The 21416-nt window shown below is 49.8% G+C and overlaps 1 protein-coding gene across 2 annotated transcripts in view; it reads left to right on the top strand.

Annotated features, from left to right (window-relative positions):
- LOC133354644 (PR domain zinc finger protein 1-like) overlaps positions 1-21416 on the top strand; it is a 40175-nt gene that overhangs the window by 9151 nt on the left and 9608 nt on the right. Inside the window, exons 3-5 of one of the 2 annotated variants that reach the window (XM_061571680.1) lie at positions 12291-12533; positions 17261-17380; positions 20917-21154. In XM_061571680.1, coding sequence (XP_061427664.1) covers positions 12300-12533; positions 17261-17380; positions 20917-21154 — 592 coding nt within the window. In that variant the 5' untranslated portion in view covers positions 12291-12299. Of the gene's footprint in view, positions 1-12287; positions 12534-17260; positions 17381-20916; positions 21155-21416 lie in introns of both variants that reach the window. The other variant, XM_061571672.1, reaches the window with a different exon arrangement.

Raw genomic sequence — 21416 nt, 5'->3', positions numbered from 1 at the left:
TCATCGGTGACACACAGAGCATCCCATACTCAATCGCGTGCCATGAATAAGAGCAGTACTGTGTCATGGACCAAAGTGTTGAGCTCTTTCTTGTTTGCTGTTGTTGATATTCGGAAAACGATCGCCCGTATTGTGAATCACGCAGCGGGCAAACGATGATGGGAAGCGGGATGGAGGGCAGGTCGGCCCGTCCGTTCGGTCGACGTCGTCGAAACGTTCCCCAGTAAGAAAACAAAACCTTTTTGGTTAACTCGACGTGAAAATAACGCGCGCTTGTTAAGCCTGAGCATTATCGAGCAGGCTGGCTTCCACTGCATTAAGCAGAAAAAAGAAAATACAATCCCGCGCAATCTGATTTCCTACCTGGCGCAGCAAGCATCTGTTGAGACCTCCCCCCCACCACTCTTTACCGTACGGGTCGATTAAAGCGTCTTTAAATCTACGGAGCTAATCTTCATCTGCAAATTATAGACTCGTCAAGTAAATGTGCAGCTCATTTTATTTTAAAACATTTTTAGGCAATCTCCTCCCCCCCCCTCTTTGTTTTTTATCGGTCGGTCGGGGTAGGGGGGCAGGCGGCCCCTCACGGGGCGCTGGGGCAAAGGCAAATCGGCCCAGACGGACTTAAAACCTGCGACGGTCGGAGTGGGGGTGGGGGGGGCGGTGGGGGTGGGGGGGGGCGGTGGGGGTGGGGGGGGCGGTGGGGGTGGGGGGGGGGCGGTGGGGGTGGGGGGGGGCGGTGGGGGTGGGGGGGGGCGGTGGGGGTGGCTGTCCCGGGCTGCCCCAAGCGGACCCGTCAACGCAACGGAAAAGCCCCCCTTATCCGCCGTTCAGAAATCAGGCATATTTAGCGGAGGCGGCCTCTATGGGATGATCAGTAGGGAAATGAGGATTAAGTTGTCTATGTAGGTCAGTGGCTGTCTTAAAGAGGATTGGAGGCTCTCTGGCAGAAACGGCATCTTTTGCCGTCGGCAAATCTGAGCGCAGGCTCAAGCCGTCGCATTTTGAATTAACCGTGTTTTGTTGTTGTTGTTGCTGCATTCTCTAAATAAACAAGCGATCGCTTTTAGGCACTTAAGTGCAACGGGCGACGCTGTTTTAGTTGGGGTCGTTTGTCAGCAAATGGTCAAATGACTGCGCTGTACAACGGCACAGGTGCGGATGGGCGCAAGGACGCCACGACGGGCAACAGCATGAATCGGCATTCGAGAGGCACGCGGACCTTCGCTTGCCACACTGGATCGTTTTCCCTAAACAAAATGTGCAAATGTACTCCCAACGTGAACCGACCGCCCGCCGCCTCCCCTCCCGCCCGACGCGCAGCGCGACGAATGTTCCGACAGCGCTCGCGTCCGTGCGGGATTCACGATTCACGATTGTCGCTGGCGTGGTGGCTCCTGGGAGAGCCTCCAGAGAACGCAGCGGCTGGCCGAGATGCGGGCAGGGGGGGAAGCAGCGAACAGGGAGCTGCTGAAGGACGCTCGCGAGAAGCTCCCGGCGCGGACAAATCTCACTAAGGCATTGCCTTTGCGGCGCTCTCGTTGGTCCGTATAGCTTCCAAATGCTGCCACTCACTTATTCTCGTCGACGCAAATCTCAGCATCCCTCAGAGGCCTCTGTAGCAAAGCTCCCCGTCCCCCAGTCCCCCAGGTCTCCCCTCCCCCCCAAACATTTGAATAGGTGACAATGTTCACACAGCATTATCTCCCACACCTCCCGGGCTTTCCCTCTACAAAAGCCACCATCCCCAAAGGTGATGGTTTGTTTGTGTAATCGCGGGGTAAGGGGGGTGGGGCAGGGAGGGGGGTAGACAGCGGACTGTGGAGACAGAGAGCGTCTGGTGCTGACGGGATGGTGGTGATGGGGAGGGGGGTGTATGTGGCGACCCATCTGAGAATAGACAGGGCTGGTGCCAGCCTTCATTCCACCTGGACTAAGCGGAGATGCCCACCCTGGGTGAGGATCTCTATTCCTCAGTGGGCCTAAACAAAGGCTATTGTGCGCAAGACATTTGTCCCATCTGGCTGTAGGCGCACCTTTAGGCCCCCCTGACTTAGCGCCTGTCTGCACGCGAACACAAACAGTGCGCATAGCAAAGGGATAAATTATGTCCCCCCCCCCACACACTCCCTCTTCGCACAGCTAAGGTCACGTAGTCGCGGTTGGCTCACAGAGTACGCCTCGTAATAGAGTTTTGTCAGATCGCGTAGCGCGTAACGCGATCTGACCCTCTTCAACCCCCAACCCCCCCCCCCCCCTCGATTATGGATAATATCGGTCGCGAAAATCTCCGTGTTAAAGAGCGCCGCCTCGTCAAGGCAGAAACGACGACGAACCCCCGGTGACGTCACCGCGGCGCTTGGTGCCAGGCTAGGTGCACTTCGAGGCCACGTGAAGTGTCGGCACACACGCGCACAGACACACCACGCGTGTTCACGCGTGTTGTGTCTGTGCGTCTTGTTCATCGCGGGGAAAATGATAATGCGAGCCGCAGGGACAAGCACAGAAACGCGTGCATTCTTTTTTGTTCGGGAAGGAATTTGCATGTAAATCAACATCAAAGTTTGCAAACATCTCTTCCTCGAAGAACACTTCCAGTCTCTGCATTTGTTTAGCAAATAGAAACGATCTTGCATGTGCAGGATAGTAATGTGTGCAGCTTTGTGCTATGTGTCATCATCATCATCATCATCAACCATGGTCTATCTACTGCTGGATGATCTCACAAATCAATCACCATCCCTCACGTTTTTGCGATGCCGTGCGTGTGTGTACGCGGTTCCGAGTTGGTGTGGTGATTGTATAAATAAGAGGGACTGGTTAAAATGTTCTTTAAAGAGTGACAGAGAGCTCCCGTGGGTTGCGGCCAGGTTACTTGTGTGTATGTGTGTGTATGTGTGTGTGTATGTGTGTGTGTATGTGTGTATTTATGTGTGTATGTGTGTGTGTATGTGTGTGTGTATGTATGTGTGTATGTGTGTGTGTATGTGTGTGTATGTGTGTATGTATGTGTGTATGTATGTGTGTATGTGTGCGCACGTGGTGAGCGCACTGCGCTACGAACATAGCGACCCGACTTTGATTCCCGCTCACGTCCAACACCCAGTGACGATTATCTGAACCGGTCTTGGGCCTCCCCTAGGTCGGCTCAGCCTCAGTTGAGTACCTGTTGCAGTGTGTAAAAACATCGCCAATGGGGAGACAAAGGCGGTCGGGCGTGGTACTGGCCACCCACCCGTTCCTTGGTGTGCCGTTGCCGGCCTTCATAGGTGCTACCCGCTCACAGCACTTGCCCCAACAGTCTGTCACAGGCTGTACAGGGGTGGGTGGGGGGTGTTCTTTGTTTTGTTTTGCACGTGAGCACCCTTGGTCTGCGCGCTGCTTGGGCGCGTGTTTGCTCAGCGAGACACGCGGAACTTTGAAACCGCAAAGCCTGCTTCTCGCTTTGTTGGCGAGTTTGCGGAAGGAAGCGACGGTCTTCTTCCGTCAATCTGCCATCGTCCTCTCAGCCGACGCAGGAAAGACATGCGGCGGAGTGGCCGTGCTGACTTATCTGCACTCACACACTCACTCACTTACCTCCACATCCGTCTACCAGCTCACTCACTCATCCACCACCCTCACTTAAACTAACACTCAACTCCCCACCCATCTCTCAGTTTGCTCACTCGCTCATCCACCACCTCACCTAAACACTCACTTCCCCTTCCACACAGCATCTACCATCCCATCTGTCAGTTCACTCACTCAGCCACCAAATTACTAGAGTCCTCGCCCACCGACAATGCAACCCACTCATGCTATTACACACTCACTCGCTTACCCATCACTTCACTCATCATCCACCAAACTCGGTCGCACTCATTGCCCACAAAGTGCTTGTCCCCAATGGACCACAGTACCTTGCTGATCTCGTCAAGGAACATAACCACCACGTGAACGCCGGTCATCCTCGCAGCGCCTTTTGGTGATTCATCGAACAAAGACGGTCACTGCATCGCGCACTTTCAGATGTGCTTCTGCAGCCGTATGGAATGCTCTTCCTTCTGATATTAGGAAGCCACTGTAGCTATGCACCTCCGATGAGCACGGTTGACTACGTACGATGCGAAAGAAGTTCAACATACATACATACAAACTCACTCAAGCACTGATATACAATACGGTATATAATTGCAATGTATATACTTAACTGCTTGTCGTGTAGGTATGTATTTTAAACTATTTAAACATAAACATATTAGAGTGCAAGCAGGCAATGGGGTGCAGTGAGTGGCGATGCCATTGTTAGCTGACTGCGCAATAAACCCGACAACTTGAGTTTGATTTCCGGCCACGGCAAACATCAGTGGCGATTGATTCCTGAACCAACTGGAACCAACCAGCGTCGTGAAAAAGTTTGGTCAAACAACTCCCACCGGTGGGGTGGCGTGAGCAGGCCTTTAATCAAGCAAGCAGATTAACAAAGGGCTGAGTTTAGTTTTCATATTATTAGCAGAGAAATCGAGGTCCCGTTATTGGCAGTGGTGTCCAAGTCCACAAGTCAATGCTTATAAGTCTGGCCCCAGCTCTGAGTGTCAATATTTCCGTCCTCTCTTCGCTCCACGGGACCCATTGCCAAGGCATCCGCGTGCTGTAGTTGTGTGGACAACAAACAGAGCAGCACATCCGTGCTAATGATCAAGGTTGTTGATTTTTCTTAATTAACATTTCTTTCAACTTGTGCCATCGCGCGCACACACGCAGTCGCAGTTACGTCGAAGCCACACCTGAGCCTTGCATTTCAATAATTGTACACACGTAAGACATGAAAAGGTTTGCCAATGCTCCCAAATTTCACCTAATTATATGAAAACGGTGGCTTCATTTATTTGTGCTCAATATTCTACACCGACGCCGGCTTCCCCCCCCCCCCCCTTTCTCCACCTCCCTCCTGGTTTCTTTTCTTTTAAACTTCCTTTGCTGCTTTCAACAAAAAAAAGTAGGGCGCACATGTGCTTGGAGGTAGGATCACAGGATGCCGCCACCCGCCTGCCCCCCCCCCCCTCCTCACCACCCCATCCATCCATCCCCCCATCCGCCCCCTCCATGTACAATGCGTTTTTATAAATAAACCGGTGATGCGAGCGCGAACGCCGGTTTTATTTCTGGTGCGTCATCAGCTGCCCCGGGCCCGGGAGGAAGTGGTCCCAACGTCGTCCCCGAGTGATCGGCATCGTAGCCACCACGCAGCTTCCTGCTCTCCCCGGCCGCCAGCGTTGCAGCCTCTGCTCACATTTCCCTCTCTCTCTTTCCCCGTTCTTTTATTTGTTTGCTTGTTGTTGACAGCGCAGCGGCGCGTGTGCGCGCAACGGGGCACGTGTGCGGTCGTGGTTTAGCGCCCTGAACCTGCGAGCCAGAAGCCGCCCCCGAGCGAGACGTACAAGCCAGTGTGGAAGAGTAGGCCAAATGCCCCCGAGTGGGGTGGGGGGTGACTCTCTGACGATTCCTGCTGTCGAAGAAGCCCCCGTGCTGACAGCGGTGGCGTGAGCAAAGCAGATTGCGGGCTGCGCATTTAGCCTTCAAAAGTATCGAGGAGCGGTTTAGTTTGCGTCAAGTAATTGCAGCCAAATGCTAACCAAGGCTCAACGCCGCTTAGCCCCCAAGATCTTTTGAGATCGGATGTATTACGGGGGAGGGAATTGTAAATGTATCACTTACGCTTTCATGACCAATATGAGTCGTGATTGTTTTCATGGGTCAGGATGGCCGCGAAAGTAAATAAAAAATGTGTGTGCTGAAACCCTCCTCCACCCAACACGGACAATTCATAAAGTTGTCACGTGATGAATAAAACGGTACCCACGCATCACTTGCTTCAGCAACACCAACGGAGTGCGATCCACGACATTTACTAAATTGGGTCGCCAATTTGGTGACGATTGTTCACGTGACAATTTTATTGGTTGGGCTGTGTAGGGTGGAGGAGGGTGTACGACAAATAATTTGTGAATCAGGGGGACTTGCTTGCAAGGGGGTTACATTATTTGCTCAAAAGCAAAAGATCACCATTGTAGGCGATTGGCGGGGGTTGAACACATTTTGAGCATAAGTGCTAAATTGTGGATATATTGAGAGATTGAACCAAAATGCAACTTACGAATTGTAAATGCCGGTGAATGAGCACCTACATTCTATCATGGCTAATGCTGTCTTGTGCCAGCAGTGTACATATCTATCATTTAGATATATATTGGGGTAATCCTTGCAAACAATGGCCCTGAACGCAACACATATTTTGACCTACAGCCATTAGCTGATAATGGATAGGAACAAACCATCGATCATTAGCCGCGTTTGCCCTGGACGTGGATTGTAGGGGGTGGTTCCTGCCTTGGGGCCGCCTTCTATAGGTACAGGCGGCCGTGTGCTTTTCTTTTTTGAAAGGGTGCCCCCAAGAATTTAGTTGATTCATTGAGTTTGACTCATCGTCCCGCCGCTAATTGAATCAACGGGTGACAATGTGTCGTGCTCATACTTGGTGCACCACCAACGCAGTGCGCAACGTGCTGCCTTAGCGGCAGACGTTTTCCAGTGAGTTGTTCATACATTTAATGTGTGTGTGTGTGTACGCACTGCTTACCAAGGCGGTCCCAACGATTTTGGGTTCGTCCTTAGATTACGACCAATCATCAAGCGCGCGATTTAAAATGGATCCGTGTGAAGACGCTTCCGACGCGTTTTCCGCACCGTCCTTCTGCGGCAAATGGCAAAAAAACAGTTGGGTCAGGATATGCAGGGACTTCCGAGCGTGACGCGATCATGTCAAAAAATGGCTTGGGTAGGCTCGGAATCGTCATTGCCCTGATGTTTTATGAAAGGCTTGTATCCAGTGGTAGATTGACAAAAGGCTGTACAATGCATTTTATTATTATCGCGAACAGCATCTGCTGCTGTGGCCTGCGGCATTTTCTGCTGTAAATTAATATCCTGAAGTACACAGCATACGTGTTCTACCGTGTTCATTACCCCCGTTCTCTTGCCGCGTTCATGCGCTCGTGTGTGTGTGCGTGTGTGTTTGCGCGTGCGCGCGTGTGCACACGCGGTTATCTACATTTGGCAATTTCCTGATGTGAGGTTGCAGTGATTTTACAAGAATCGGTTGCACCAATGCGATAGGGAACTCAATGAATCATGTCCGCTTTACGTCCTGCAAAGTGCTCGGTTTTTCGCCGCATGTCCACACAGCCCTCGAGACCGAGTCCAGATATTTCACTTGTGGGTACCACACGGGATGTGGAATAACTTCAGTGGTTACAGTGTGGCCTATAACTTGCTCATTGCATTGACATGTGATGACCATTTGAAGTTTGCGGCGTATTCAAATGCGTAATTTATATTAGCCATTAGACTGTACATACATTGGCGCTACTCAAGTCGTGCTAACTTAGGGAATACCAATTTCTGCTCTGGCCAATGAACTAAGCAGCGATGATTCAGCTGCGTTTACCTACCTTGCAGTGCAAATCATGAACAGGTTGACGGATAACAATCGTGAAAATGACAAGATGTATCAACAATGCTTTATTCATAATTGGAATATGGGCCGAGAACCTTTAAGGTGAATGTGGTACTAAGATATAACCTTGTATTTTTTGTATTCGTTCAGTAATAATTAAACAAAGCTCGCCTATCAGTGTAGGCAAAAAGAGTGACCGATGGAATAAAGCTAAAGTAGATTTCATTCTGTAAACATTACGATCGCGTCTGTGTCGACATAATGAGGTGAGAATTTTACACCCTTGGACACTTCTCTTCACGGATTTCCTGCCATAACATGGCAATGCACTAAAACGGTGCGATTTAAATGAAAATGAATAGACAAAATAAAAGACAATTGCAATACTAGGAATGCATTGCGCACCCCTTGGTTGGGAAACGTTTTAGGTCCATGCCTCAACTCATGGTGGAGCTTTCAGATAGAAGACCACGCTGGGCTGAAGAGTGAATTTACTTTGCTCTGCCCTCACGCGGGCAACTGCCTGCAACCCGCGCTACGCCATGGGAAATGGCGTGGGTGTTATTAAACGTTGGGCTGACGTCTTTGCCTTACCGGTCAGCCTCTCAACAACATCAAACAAAGCATTAGCAAAGATGAGCCACCGGCGGCAGCCTCCTTTTCCGTGTCTTTTGTGTCATTGAAAAAAATTCCCCGGGACGGGCTGACATCACCGCCTGTTATGTCACATTTAGTCACTGGCGTGGCCTAACGAGAACTGCGCCCACAGGGACAACACACATAGATGGACACGCTTGCACTCAGGTGTGTGTCCTCTTCTGGTGAAGCGTGGCTTCACACACACACACGCACACACGCGCCGTCTCCCGCATTTAACCAGACTCACCGTGTCATTGTCGGTATATTTCCCCCTCGGTGCTCAGAACACGCTCGGTGGAGTGTTTAGCCGTGGCCAGGAAGGGAGATAAGGGAGGGAGAGAGAGAGCGAAAGTTGTTCCATTTCACCGAGGCCAGGGCAGCGGCCGTGGCTCGAGAAGAAAGAAAATCCCCAAGCCAAAGTGGTGGGCCCCAAGTAGCTCGGGGAGCCCCGCGCGTCCGATTAGCGCGGTTGGCTACGTGCGGCGTGAACGAAGCTCAACATGCACACGTACATACACACGTTCATGAATAAAATAGGGTGTTTCAAATATCCCCTCAAAATTACCTCGTAATAATACACCTAATAATACGGCATAAAACATGCCCATTAATTTCTCTCATCTCTCTTTCTTGTCTGCATCTCCCTTCCATCGCACGACATCTGTATTATCGTCTCTATTTCCCCTTTTTTCTTTTCACCACATCTTTATCCCCTTGCCTATATCGCTTCCGATCTCTTCCGTCATCAGCACTGTGGGATTTTATAAATCGTAATGGGGGCTCGCCCCAAGATACTTTTTTTATTGCACAGGGCTACAAGTGGGCTAGGGCTACAGGACGATGGTGGGTCGTCCTTGGGCTTGTGCTATTCTGCGCTCGCACAAAGACCAACGATCCCCCGTATTGCCTCGACAGAATTTTGAGGGCGAAGTGCTGTCAGCAAGTAGCGCCTATGAAAGCCGGCACGGTCCAGGGGTTGGGCGGCAATCACCGCGCCCGACCGCCTTTGTCTCCCCCAGTGGCGATGTTTACACACCGCACCAGGTACTCATTTGTGGCTGAGTCCACCTAGAGGAGGCCCAGGACCTGTGTTGGGCGGCTCCCCCCCCCCGCCCTCCCCCCATGAGCGGCAATCGAACCGGGGCGCGCCGCTGCATAGGCGCTCCCTGTGTGCGCCCGCTCGCAAGCACTGCCGCGTTGCTGTGATGTGAAACAGCAGACGTGGGACGTTTCTGTTTGCCTCCTAAATGCAAACAACGTGCCGCGGAATCCGCTTTGAAATCTGCTGCAGAGCTCGTCGCCGTTGGCGGATCGCTTTGGTGCTCAATCTGTGCCATGATGTAGGGAAGCGCTTCCAACCTCAGCGAAGTCTAGATTCATATTCATATCCGATTTATTTTAATATACTTGTTGGCCTTGCTTTGACGACATTTTGGGAGTTACGTATAATATTATATTATCCGCTGAGATAGTCAAAACATTTCGTATCGAGATTACCTAAATTTTTATGAATTTTTTAAATCACGTTGAGACACGTTCCTTGCAATGTCTCTCATACACCGTTTTTCTATCATCATGAGCCAAACAGTCTTATCTACTGCTCGACGGAGACCTTCCCACACCATCACCATCCCACACCGTCCGTAGCCAACCCTGCTCACCGGAGGTGTCGTTGCTACGCCGCAACTCCATCGCGACCCCTGCGCATCGTGAACTGTCTTCCTCGTCGCCGCGTGTCCGTGGCGGACATTCCTCTCAGACACGCTGCCACTCCGCCACCAGTCTTGATCAATGGCCACCGTCCCTTCCTCACGATGATGTGTCCTGCCCCAGCAGTCAAAATGATGCCGACTTTGTGTGTGCTCCCTGATCCACATGTTGTTCATCTTCTTTTTGCATCTCATTGTGGAATCCCAACATGTATCTCGCCATGTCTTTTTTTTCACTTTAAAGCACTTTTTAATTACATTTTCTTCATAAGTTTCCATGTTTCGGATTCATATCGTGATGGGTAATACACTGATTTCAGAATCAGATTATTTAGTTATACTGGGGGAATCCGATTAACTTTTATGCTCTTTTTCACAATACGGTGTATATAGGATACATGTAACAATTTTATGTGAATATAAAATGGTTTTATCTGACAGTGTTCTAAATAATTGTCAGCGTCCAAATAATTTCGAACGTCCCATCCCAACAGTAACATCTTTGAGTGCCAAAACTATCCTCCTTTCCCCATAAAGAAACATTTCTTACAAAAAAAAACACACAATGGCCGTAAGTTTCTCAATTTTTATGAAGTTAAACATTTTTAGAAAATCTTCCGGCGATGCCAACGGAACAATATTAATCTAAAATATTGAAAAATCTTTGAAACGTTTTATACTTCGCTAATACAAAACATGTGAAGGTTAAACAAAGGTCAACTTATATAACATGTTTATGCAGAGCCGGTTAGCGGGTAGCACACTGTCTAATAAAAACCGGAGTGCATCACAGACGGCGATTCACTAAAAGCGTACCGAACAAATGGGGACATTTAAATTAGACGCCATTAAAACACACAAAAAATTGTTGCGGCAACCGCACCGATCTGGCCGAGACAAGATATCGCGTTCTTGCGACACAGATTTTATGTAAAAACCGCCCGGGTACACGATGCCCGAGCGATGTCTCACTGGCGTCATTCTGACGGTGACGCGGGCGGCTCTTGTTGGCGCTGCGACTGTGCAGCTCGCTTGGAGACCCACGTCACCGAGCCCCGGGGAACGTCGTGGCCTGGGGAAAACCACAAAGTGGCGTGGCGTGGGCAGAGCGCATAGCCGAGTCGCGGTCTCCCCTACGAGGGGCGGGGGGGCGGCCGTGACGGTTGTCTACAAGAGCCACCGCTCTGGTGGGTAGTGGGGCGGGCAGCAGCGGCGGCAGCAGCTCGCGGTTAGGACAGCGGAAGGCCCCCCGCCCTCTGTTTCCCCTTTTTCTCTCTCCCTCCTGCCCCCCATGCTGGTGTTCCTCAATAATGCTCAGTCTCTCACCACCAGCCAGCCCCTTCTGTGGTTTCACCCTTTCAAAAAGCGCCACGCCACCACCCTGTGCTTGCAAGCAAAATATATGTTTTTCCGTACTTAGATCGTCAAAGCGCTCGGTTTTTTGTCGATGACAGAACTTGAGAATTGAAGAACGCCCAGAGGAGCATACGAGACTTGCGGGGTTTTTTTTATTCTTTTTCCACGGTTGGATATTGTTTAAATTATTTAACTTCTTTTTTAAATAACATTACCTGATAATTGCCAAGGAAGCCGGGTTTAATGTAAGTGAATGAAGATGAACTCTAATACTTTTTGTTGTTTTCTCATTATTAATACGGCAGAGTCCCCAGATCATGTTTAAAGTAAAGGATGTTATGACTCGTGCTTTTGGAATGGAAAGGAAGCTGTAGAGAGTTTTATATAATCGGCTGTGACGAATGATGGATATTTATTGCGTTTGGAATGATAATCACAGCAATGTAATGGCCTAAGAAAACGCGTTTGACAGTCGTGTGAATAAAACTGGGATGTAAGTCATGAAGAAGTTTTCTAAAGCTGTTTTCCAAAGTTGGCGCATTTATTATAATAACATGAGCAGCTTTGGGTATATAATTGAAATTATACACGAGTTAAGTGAACTAGCGTTTCTTCTATATGGTATACAGAATGGCAACAGATTTGCTCATGATCATAATGGAAATGTCAAGATGACATTGAGATGATTCTGATAACAATGGAGATGACAGTAGTATCGGTAACCACAACGCACATGACATCGATGGTGACAATTTTACAAATAGCAATGGTGTTAACGATTAGGTGATTGGAATTTAGATGAAACAGGAGGGAGGGAGCGATGGGTGAGTGTCCGCACGTGATGTAGCGACTCGGCGTGGTTGGCATGGGCGAGAAATGAAAACGTGGCTCCCTGTCTAATATCCCCCCTATTCATAGTCCAGCATCTATACCCCTCCCCCCCTGGTTCATCCACGATCGCGAGTGCAGTTGCACCGCCTGCACACTCGACAGCCACGCCACTCGCACGTACTCCCCGCTTGACGCTCGGGTCGCTAACGAGCGCTCTCTCTCTGTCTCTCTCTCCGTCTCTGTGGCTGCTGCAGCAGTGAGGACGCATGGTGATGGGTGAGCGGGAGCCGCCCCGTCTGGCTGCGCCAGACGAGCCCCTGGAGGGAGAAGAGGAGGAGGAGGACGGCGTCGCCGCCGGGCGCTCCGAGCGGGAGCTGCAGGACACGTGCACGTACATCGTGCAGGACCAGCCCTGGCCGGGGCCTCTTCCCGGAGCGGCGCCGCGCGCCGAGGCCACGCTGCCACGCAACCTCCGCTTCCACGTCTCACACACGGGACAGGTGAGGCCCTGAGCCACGGTGAACCCCAGTGACCTCACTCCTAACGCCGACCCAGATAGAATTCAAGAGACCTCACTCCTGACCCTAGCGTGTAGGGATTCACTGGGTTTTTTTTAGAGAGTTCGGAATGGACCTTTATTCATCTCTCAACGTGAGGATGGGAGTACAGTTTGAATATAAATGGCAGAAGACAAAGGTATTTAAAAGAACAAGAGATTAAATTATCAAGGTTCATTCTTGTTGTAATGTGGAAAGGATGTAGTAGTTTAAGGGTGTTCATTAATGAAACCAGCAGTGGATGTTTGGTTTCGTTGCCGGACTGACTGAACGTGGATAATGACCTCGCATTGGTCTTGGCATCTGATTGGCTAACAAGTGAGGACATCACATGTAGCGCCTCTAAGACCGAAACAGGAGGAGGCTGTCGCCTGATGAGGCTGGTTGTTGTAATTAACGGCGAAATGTCATGGTACTCGAATTCTAAATGTTGTGGGTTGAACGAGCAACGAATTAGCAAATTTGTTTACGTGACAAACCTTACTAATTTTCTGTGTCGGGTGGTGGCCGGATTGACGACACATTTATATTTATGTGATCTAACCCAAATAAACCCCTATTATGGAACCTAGCATTCTTTGCAGGAAAGCGGCTTGATTTATGATGGATGGCCAAGAAGGCCAAAGGGTAATTTCAGGGATAACAATGTTAGGTTTGATATCTGAGAAAGAAAGAGGCCTCTGGGAAGACTTGGCAGGGATAATTGTTGGAGAGCCTGCAAACTCTGCATGTCAGGCAAAGAGAGACCTCGGGTTTGAGAAATTGGAGAGGTGATTGCGGAGTCAAATTGTGTCGTAGTGTAGCATGCAAGAACGACAACAACAACAACAACAACGCTGGACCACCTCCTTGGCAGCAGCTATTACAGAAGTCTCAGAGAGTCCAAAGTTGCGCGATGTAGTGTACATTTGAAGCTTCTCCATAGGTGAGAGCTTCGTTACACTCTGGGGCTTTCTGAAGCTGGAAACGCTGCACTTCGTCTTCGGGGCATCCGTCTGATTCCCACAGGACCCCCACTCTGCCCTCAGCCACCCTCCCAATGGCCTGGACGATGCTTTGACCTCCAGCCGACCCCAGTGTCTCTGCCACCCTATTAAACCCTTAGCCGCAAATTCCTGCCAATTCCGAAGTCGCCCGCTCAATTTGTGGCCAGTTCTACCAACAAAAAACTATAGCTTAGCCTCTTTCAATCAGCCACAGGGTTACCGACAGTTCATGCATTTCCAGTTGGTTACAATCCCATCTGTTGATCCCATCCACAAAGCATTCATTGTGTTTACCATTTGATTTAGTTTTTAATGCAGTTGTAAGCGTGACTCTTTTTTTACTCCACGGGAGAGGTGCCTGATGCGAAGGAGACGCCGCTGACGGAATTAGAGTTGTATCGCTGTGTCGTTCGGTGCCACGTGCCGATAGCCACAGTTCCTAAAGAAGCTCCTAGCAGGTAGAGGGAACCATCGGACATCGTGCCGAACAGCACGCAGTACGAGCCGAAAACGCACTTGGGCGAGCTGCGTGTTAATTTTTCACTGCCTTGCTGCTTCCCCGACGTGCGTGGCGGACAGAGGAGCGAACGATGATGGTGGCTGCTTTTCGGTTTCCTGTTTTCGTTTCACGCATTGCCCCGGAGGTTTTTTGTCTGTTGACGTAACCACGTCATCATGCCACACGCCGGTGAAAACATCGTCACGTCTCGTACAAAAAAAAAGTGTAAAGTCACTTTTTTGTAAACAGCCACTGTTGGTGCGTGGTGTTGCCTAGAACGACATCGTGAGGTAAAGGTGATTACTTTTAAAAGCTTGGGTTTTCGTAGCCACTCGTTATCGAAGTATGGCCTTCTGGGTCCGGCCGTGTACTTGAGAATGTCTTCTCTCGAGCTTTTGCCACACATCACTGTAGGCAAAACATCGTCAGTCTCTGGACACAAAGATGCATGCAGAAGCGTGTGGTGAAACGCTCAAAAAAAGAAACGCTAGCCGTGCCACCAAGGTTGTTGTAACTTTGAAGGCAAGTATGGAAGTGCAAGTGAGTCCAGACAAGTTTGGACTGTGAGGTCAGGAGTTACCGTTCAGTGCGAGGGGACACTAAATGCTAATTCAGCAACCTCGCTCATAAATCTATGTGGGGGGTGGGGGGGGGCACGGAGAAGTGAGGCTTTTCCAGGGTGGCAGCAGCTGTCCGTTCAGCTCACGTGGCGCAAACCGGAGGTGAAGGGCCCTGTTTAAATACGTGGGTGGCAGAAATAACAACGGCTGGGACTTTAACCGAAATGTAGCCACGCTACCGGGCAGGTGTGACGACACTGATAACCACGACAGCGAAAAAAATCAGAACGGCTTCAGCATGTCGGATCGCGTCAAGGCGTGGTTGGAAGGGGGACGTGCGGTGACGCTCAGAGTTTTTCTGCGATTGCACCTGTACGCTGCCGGGCCTGCCTCGGATGCTGCAACTCGCCGATTGCAAAAAAAACGAGTGTCCTGGCCCGGTGAAAGAACAGCCCCCAGCAATGGCTGCACACAGCCTGTTATAACCACCGGCTGTATTACTGGTTTCAATATTATTAGAACTCATCACTATAGTATAACCATCATTGTACCGGAGGGACTTACACTGAGAAAACCTCCAATCGCACTGTTGCCGCTGCCTAAATAAAAGAGATGGCACTTAGCAGGTGGCCATCACCGGCCGTGTGTAGAATGGACGCAAGAACGGTGATGTCGCATATGGACATGCAAAGCATGCTCAGGCTTCCTCTTGTGCATTGCTGTCTTAAGGCACTTTTGAGCGTGCGTCATTTTGTTTCCAGTCCGCTTTAAAAAAAAATCGCGTGTCTGACTAGCTACCAAAAGTGCTGGAATTCGGAGCTGATAATTGCCATTATCCACCCCATTCTCTGGCAGTACTTAGGCTCGTTCTTGCGCTCACTAACAACGTCAACAGCCTACCGATTTATCGGCGATGTGGCCTGATATCGGTGGTTGAGCGGCAGCCGAAATACTGCCGTCAAGAAAGAAACGTCACCCTTTCACTCGGCAACGACGACGCTCATCCCGAAATTGGTGTTGCGCAGCTTAAATCCCAAGCACCTGGTCTGTGTGTGTGCGCCGTACATTGGCCAGGTGTGCTGTGTTTAAACAAATACAACTGGACGAATAAAAAGCAGAAACAGGGGGGTATTTGGTGTCACAACAGCAGTCTGTGTTCCACTAAGCTACAGGATACACGGGCCTTAGCGAAGAACTTAACAGCCTGCAGGAAGGCGAAGACATATTTTTTGAAGTTCATACTTTAGGTGTTAGGGAGGTCCCATCTTGAGCCGTTTGTATGGGAAAAGCGCGGCGCCTTTTTTACGTTCATGACATCACCAGGAGACCGTTCTGTTCTCTAGGATTAGATCACATGCTTAAAGCATGAAGGTTGGTGAACAAGACAGGAATAATTCACGGTGCACCGCTGGTAGTTTCAGTGACGTTCGCTGGTACAACATTGCAAAGTGAAAATCTATTGGCAGTAAAGTATCAAGGACGAGCGAAGGGTTTGGTGAATTGTAATGAATCGGCCCCACGATTTATTGAAAGAATCAATTCTCTGTTGTCTCATTATTACTGCCTCGTGAGGGTTTTGGTGTCTCATCGGCTTGTTTGCGCGCCATCAGCCTAAATGTGACATTTAGCGTCAAAAATTGATTTTCATTGTCTGCTTCAATTGAAAGAAAACACACACTAATTCCTGCACATGATTGGATTCACGTATCGTTAAGTCTTAAATAAACCATCTGAATTGATGAACCAACGCATCGTTACACCCGTAGTACCTGTGATATATAGTCCACGGGCCAGAACAAAATCGGTACCACCAGAGGTGGCAACATTTTAGCAGCACCGATTCATCTCGATAGCCAATAGGAGCTAATTACTTGATAACCCCACTCAAACGGTTACCACATAATTCATCGCCTATTGGCAACATAAACGAAATCGAACCACTGAAGACATGCCACGCTGCTCTGGAGAATTAAGAACTAATATCCTTGATTTGCAATATCGCTGAAGTCATGCAGTAATGAACATCGGTATGCAGGGCGTTGTACGATCACCCATACCTCGGTGACTCATGCGCCAGGCCCTTTGAATTCCTTAGGTTATGTTTATGATATAAAAGTCCTCCCGGTTGACAGTGGATGTCTCTGCTGGATGCCACCCCAGACCAGAATAACTGGCAGACCCTGCTGGAAGCACAAACAAAAGTCAGGTTTAACCAGTCTTGGGACAGGACTGAATACAAGCATATTGAGATTGTGTCAGCAACAGGCACCACGGCACTTCACACAGAATACAAATTGTACGTCTCTCTGCGTGTGTGTCATTTTCACTGGGGTTGCGGTTGTGTCATGGTTAGCGGCGGGTAACGCTACGAACCCGGCGAGCCGAGGTCGATTACCGCTCACAGTCGACAATGATCTGAATCGGTACCTGGGCCTCACCTAGGTCGACTCGGCCTCAAATTAGTGTCTGGTGCTATTGGGAAAGACAAAGGCGGCCGGGCGTGGTGCTGGCCACCCACCCCCTCATGTGCCGAGTCAGTCTTCATAGGTGCTACTCGCTAACAGCACTTGCCCCAGCAATCTGTGAAAGGCTATATGGGGGATCTTTGTGTTTGTGTCAATGCAGGTGGTGGGGGTGCTGAGCAGAGAGTTCATCCCCAAGGGGACCCGCTTCGGCCCACTGCAGGGCGACGTCTACCTGCGCGACGCCGTGCCGCAGAATGCCAACCGGCAGTACTTCTGGAGAGTGAGTATCTTCAGCATCATCACCATCATTAATATCGATCATCACCTTCATCATCACCTCCATTATCATTACCATCATAACTGCCCAACACAACACGGTGTATTCTGGTGGAACACACGGACTCCACTCAGCCACCACCTAGGATGCCGTGGAATGGCTCACAATATTAAGCATACGATTGTAACTTGCCATATTTGATCTTTTTGAAACGCCGTATGAACGACAATTAAAGCAGATCATCAACACCACCACCACCACCACCGCCATCTTCATCGTTGATGAGATAGTGAGATCTGGCAGCAGTCCTTCCAGATTCTATGCAACAAAAGCGCCGTCTCGTGACGTTGAGGATACCATTCCTTATCGTGGCATTGGCAGGCGAAGTATATGGCGGGGCGGGGGGGGGGGGAAACTTAACGGAGAGGTGACGGAGCAAGGTGGGCTGGTCCCCTTCCCCCACTTCGGCGTGGGGCAATTCTGAAAGAAAATAAAGGAAGCTCGCGCGATTCTTTTCAGCCATTTCCAAGAATTAACTTTTCGTCTTTTATTCGAATTTACAATTGTTTTTTTATGGCCACCGTGCCAAAATGCTAGCCGTCACCTATTGGTGTGTGCACAAAAATGGGCAATTGAGTGACTCAGCAGTGGGGGTATTTATTAGTTTAGATTTTTTTTCTTAAATGTTTTTTTATTGTCATTAAAGAACCTAAAATACAAAGTGCAATTCAAAAATGTATTAGTATTTGTTAATGGAGTAGGGCGGGGAGGAGCGGAGATAAAGTGGTTTGTGCTATGAACCCGGCAACCCGAGTTTGATTCCCTGCCTGTGGCTATTATTAAATTTGTTATAATATTCCGCTTTAATATTTTAGCGCATACACTGTCAACTGGCACGGACAGCACGATGGCATCCTTCGAGCGTCACTGTAATGTTCAAATGCACGGCAAGGAAAACCGCTCGCAATTAAACCGAGACCCGCAAAAAACGAAAAACCCTGAAGTGCACCAAAAACAATGAGAACTGGAGACGTGAAATTCGCACAATGGAGCTGCCTCAACTGGGGATGCCTCCGTCAGGCCCCCGTGCATCCTCGCGCGGCCGGATCGATCGGGGACGCGTGGGAAAGTCGAAGCTTTCCTGCCGCCGTCACAAACAGGTTGCTGCGCCTTCCTGTTTTTTCCGCTGCCCGTGTGCGCACGAGATATTTCTGGCGCGCATTTCCTGTAGGTTCCACCGGTCCCTTTGCTTTCTCTCCTGCCCTCCCTTCAACAACGCCGCTGCCCTAGACAACAACCCAATTCTCCCACCGCCATCGCCGCCTCCTCCCTCCTCCTCCTCATCCTCCTCCCGCCGCTCTCCCCCAAACTCAGCCCCCGCCCGCGTCGGCTGGTCAGAGGCTTCCGTTCACACGGCGGCCCAGAGACATTGAAGGGAACACCCGTCCAATCTGATCCGTCAGGGCCTACGCATTTCCCAGGTCGTGACCCAGTGGCCCTGAGCTCGGAGGAGGAGTTGGGGGTGGGGGGGAAGACAAGCGTGAATTTGAAGGAGCGGGAGGAGGAGGGGAGGGGAGCTGGGTTGGGGTAGAGATGGAGAGGATGGTGGCAAGAGTCAACAGCGGAGAAGCACAACACGCAATGACTGCGCTGCACCGTGCATTTCCACTTGCGGAAGTCCTAAAAAAAAAATGGGGCCAAAGATAGACGGCGCAGGAAATTGCGATTAACATTTTGCCATTTTTCTCTGTCACGTTAATGTTAAATGCGGCCTCTATTATTAAGATGCTTTCGCTCCGCTCACGAGGGAGAGGGGGAGGCAGACCAAAAGGAAGCAATGTGTGTCTGCAGCGTCCGCAAGAGCACAGCGCTATTGTGGGTGCAAAATTGACGTATAGGTCCCATCCATTGTTTGTCAAAGTGAACCTCTGTCCTATGTTGGCAATTGCTTTATTTTTTCCCCCAAAGAATAGTTTTATTTTGGCAGCTTATCAGAACGCAATTGTGCATTGGAATCAATAAGTGAAAAATAAAATACTCGCCATGGTGGAAAGATGTTAACTACCTCACCAGGTATACAGGAGGTCATGGGTTCGATCCCAACCCTGACGCCTGTATATTTGGCATTTGCATGTTCTCCCCGTGGTCGCGTGGATTTTTATCTGGGTCTTGTGGTTTCGCCCTCCACATTTAGAAACATGCGTTTAGAGTATTTGGCTGTTATAAATTACCACACGATAAGCTGTCATTTGTGGCCAGGTCGCTTCTGAAAAAGAGCTACATAGCTCAGTGGGCTTTACGTGGTAAAATAAAAATTGTTTGGTTTAAGTTTAGTTTATTTTTATTGCACTTACAAGTTGCAGTGTAATTTAAGCGAAAAGAAAGTTGTAGTTTAAGATGACAATAATGAATGGATGGGGCATATGGACCACCGTGGTTCGAAATGTCCCGTCAGCAAGAGAGGAAACCAAAGCCAAATTTTGGCATCAATGTGCAGACGTTCAGCACCTAGTTGGCAAGACACTGAGGAGAAAGGGAAGACCATCGTGTGCTAATGTGATGGATCAGCTGCCCATTGAGTCAACACGTGGTCTTTTGCCCCTTTGTCATTTATAGTAATGTATAATCTTCAGATTAAAGGGGAAACAATGCAATTGGAAAGAGGGTGTGAAATAACAGTACACACGCGGTTAAAACGTAACAATAACACGTATCATTTATGGACTGTTGTGGCATATAAGGGGGGGTTAGTGAGCACCTATTAAGTCTGCCACAGCATGCCCCACACCACGATAGTTTCCTGCGCCAGACGCTGTATTGCGCTGGCGTTGTGCATGCCGTGCAGCACGCGACACAATGCAATTTGGATGCCGCTGCATCTCAGGACACTACGGAAATAAATGGGGCATGCGCATCAAAGAGGATGAAAGGCAGGTGTTACTTTTATAAGTACCGTGCAGTTAGAATCACGCTACGTTCATAATGCGCGCATGAATGCGGAATGGTGAAAATAGTGATTGATTCTCATTATAAACACTCATTATTAGCTGAAAACATCTTATATATGTGGAGGATCGCAGAGCTTGTTGTGCTGTAGGTGCCAGCTCATTGCGTGGCTGCCTTCCTGCCTGTCAAGTGGTCCATTAATGTGCCTCTATCCGCAATAGTCAGGAGTGAACACTGTGCAAGTCACGGGTTGAAATTATTGTTGTCGTATTAAAAAAATATATGAATGGGAAAATTACAGTTTGATGATGTGTGCCATCCATTCGTCCACCAGGTCTCACAACCATCGTCATTAACAAACTGCTTTATATTGGTTCTACGAGCACAGTGTGGCCAGTGCGAGTGCATGACGCGTCCGTGCGTGCGTGCGTGCGTGCGTCTACCCATCTGTCTGTCCGTCCAACAGATCTCTCATCACCGCCATCGTCATTAACGAGACGCTGTAGCTCGGTCCTCCGATCCTCGGGCCCGCGCAAAGTCGCGCGGCGTGGCCGGTGCGAGTGCATGACCGCGCGTCCATTTGCGTCCGCCAGATCTACCGGCACGGGGAGCTGCAGCACTTTGTGGACGGCTGGGACGTGAGCCGCAGCAACTGGATGCGCTTCGTGAACCCGGCGCGGTCGCGGCGCGAGCAGAACCTGGTGGCGTGCCAGCACGGCGACGACGTCTTCTTCTACACGCTGCGCGGGGTCTCCCCCGGGCGCGAGCTGCTCGTGTGGTACTCGCCCGAGTACACGCGGCGCATGGGCCAGGCACACCACCGGCTGCAAGGTGAGCGCGCGTGGTGAGCGACGTGGGTGAGCGATGCGGTGAGCGCCGCGGTCGATCAATTCGTGAACAAGTACACCGCGAACATATTCACATTGAAGGCCATCGAATCGCTTGACTTGGAATTCATTTAATTGACGATTCAATCCATCCCGGCATGTTTGCTGGTAAAATGTTTCGAGCAAAGGCCAGTCGGCTAAAGCAGATTTGAAATGCATACAATGCAATCAATAAGTGAAACCTTTATTTCTTTCTTTCTTCAAAA

The sequence above is a fragment of the Lethenteron reissneri genome, chromosome 6 (genome assembly GCF_015708825.2).
Source record: "Lethenteron reissneri isolate LAM-NWPU_2019-01 chromosome 6, ASM1570882v1, whole genome shotgun sequence".
NCBI lineage: Eukaryota > Metazoa > Chordata > Hyperoartia > Petromyzontiformes > Petromyzontidae > Lethenteron > Lethenteron reissneri.
This window is presented reverse-complemented; position numbering and strand designations above follow the sequence as displayed.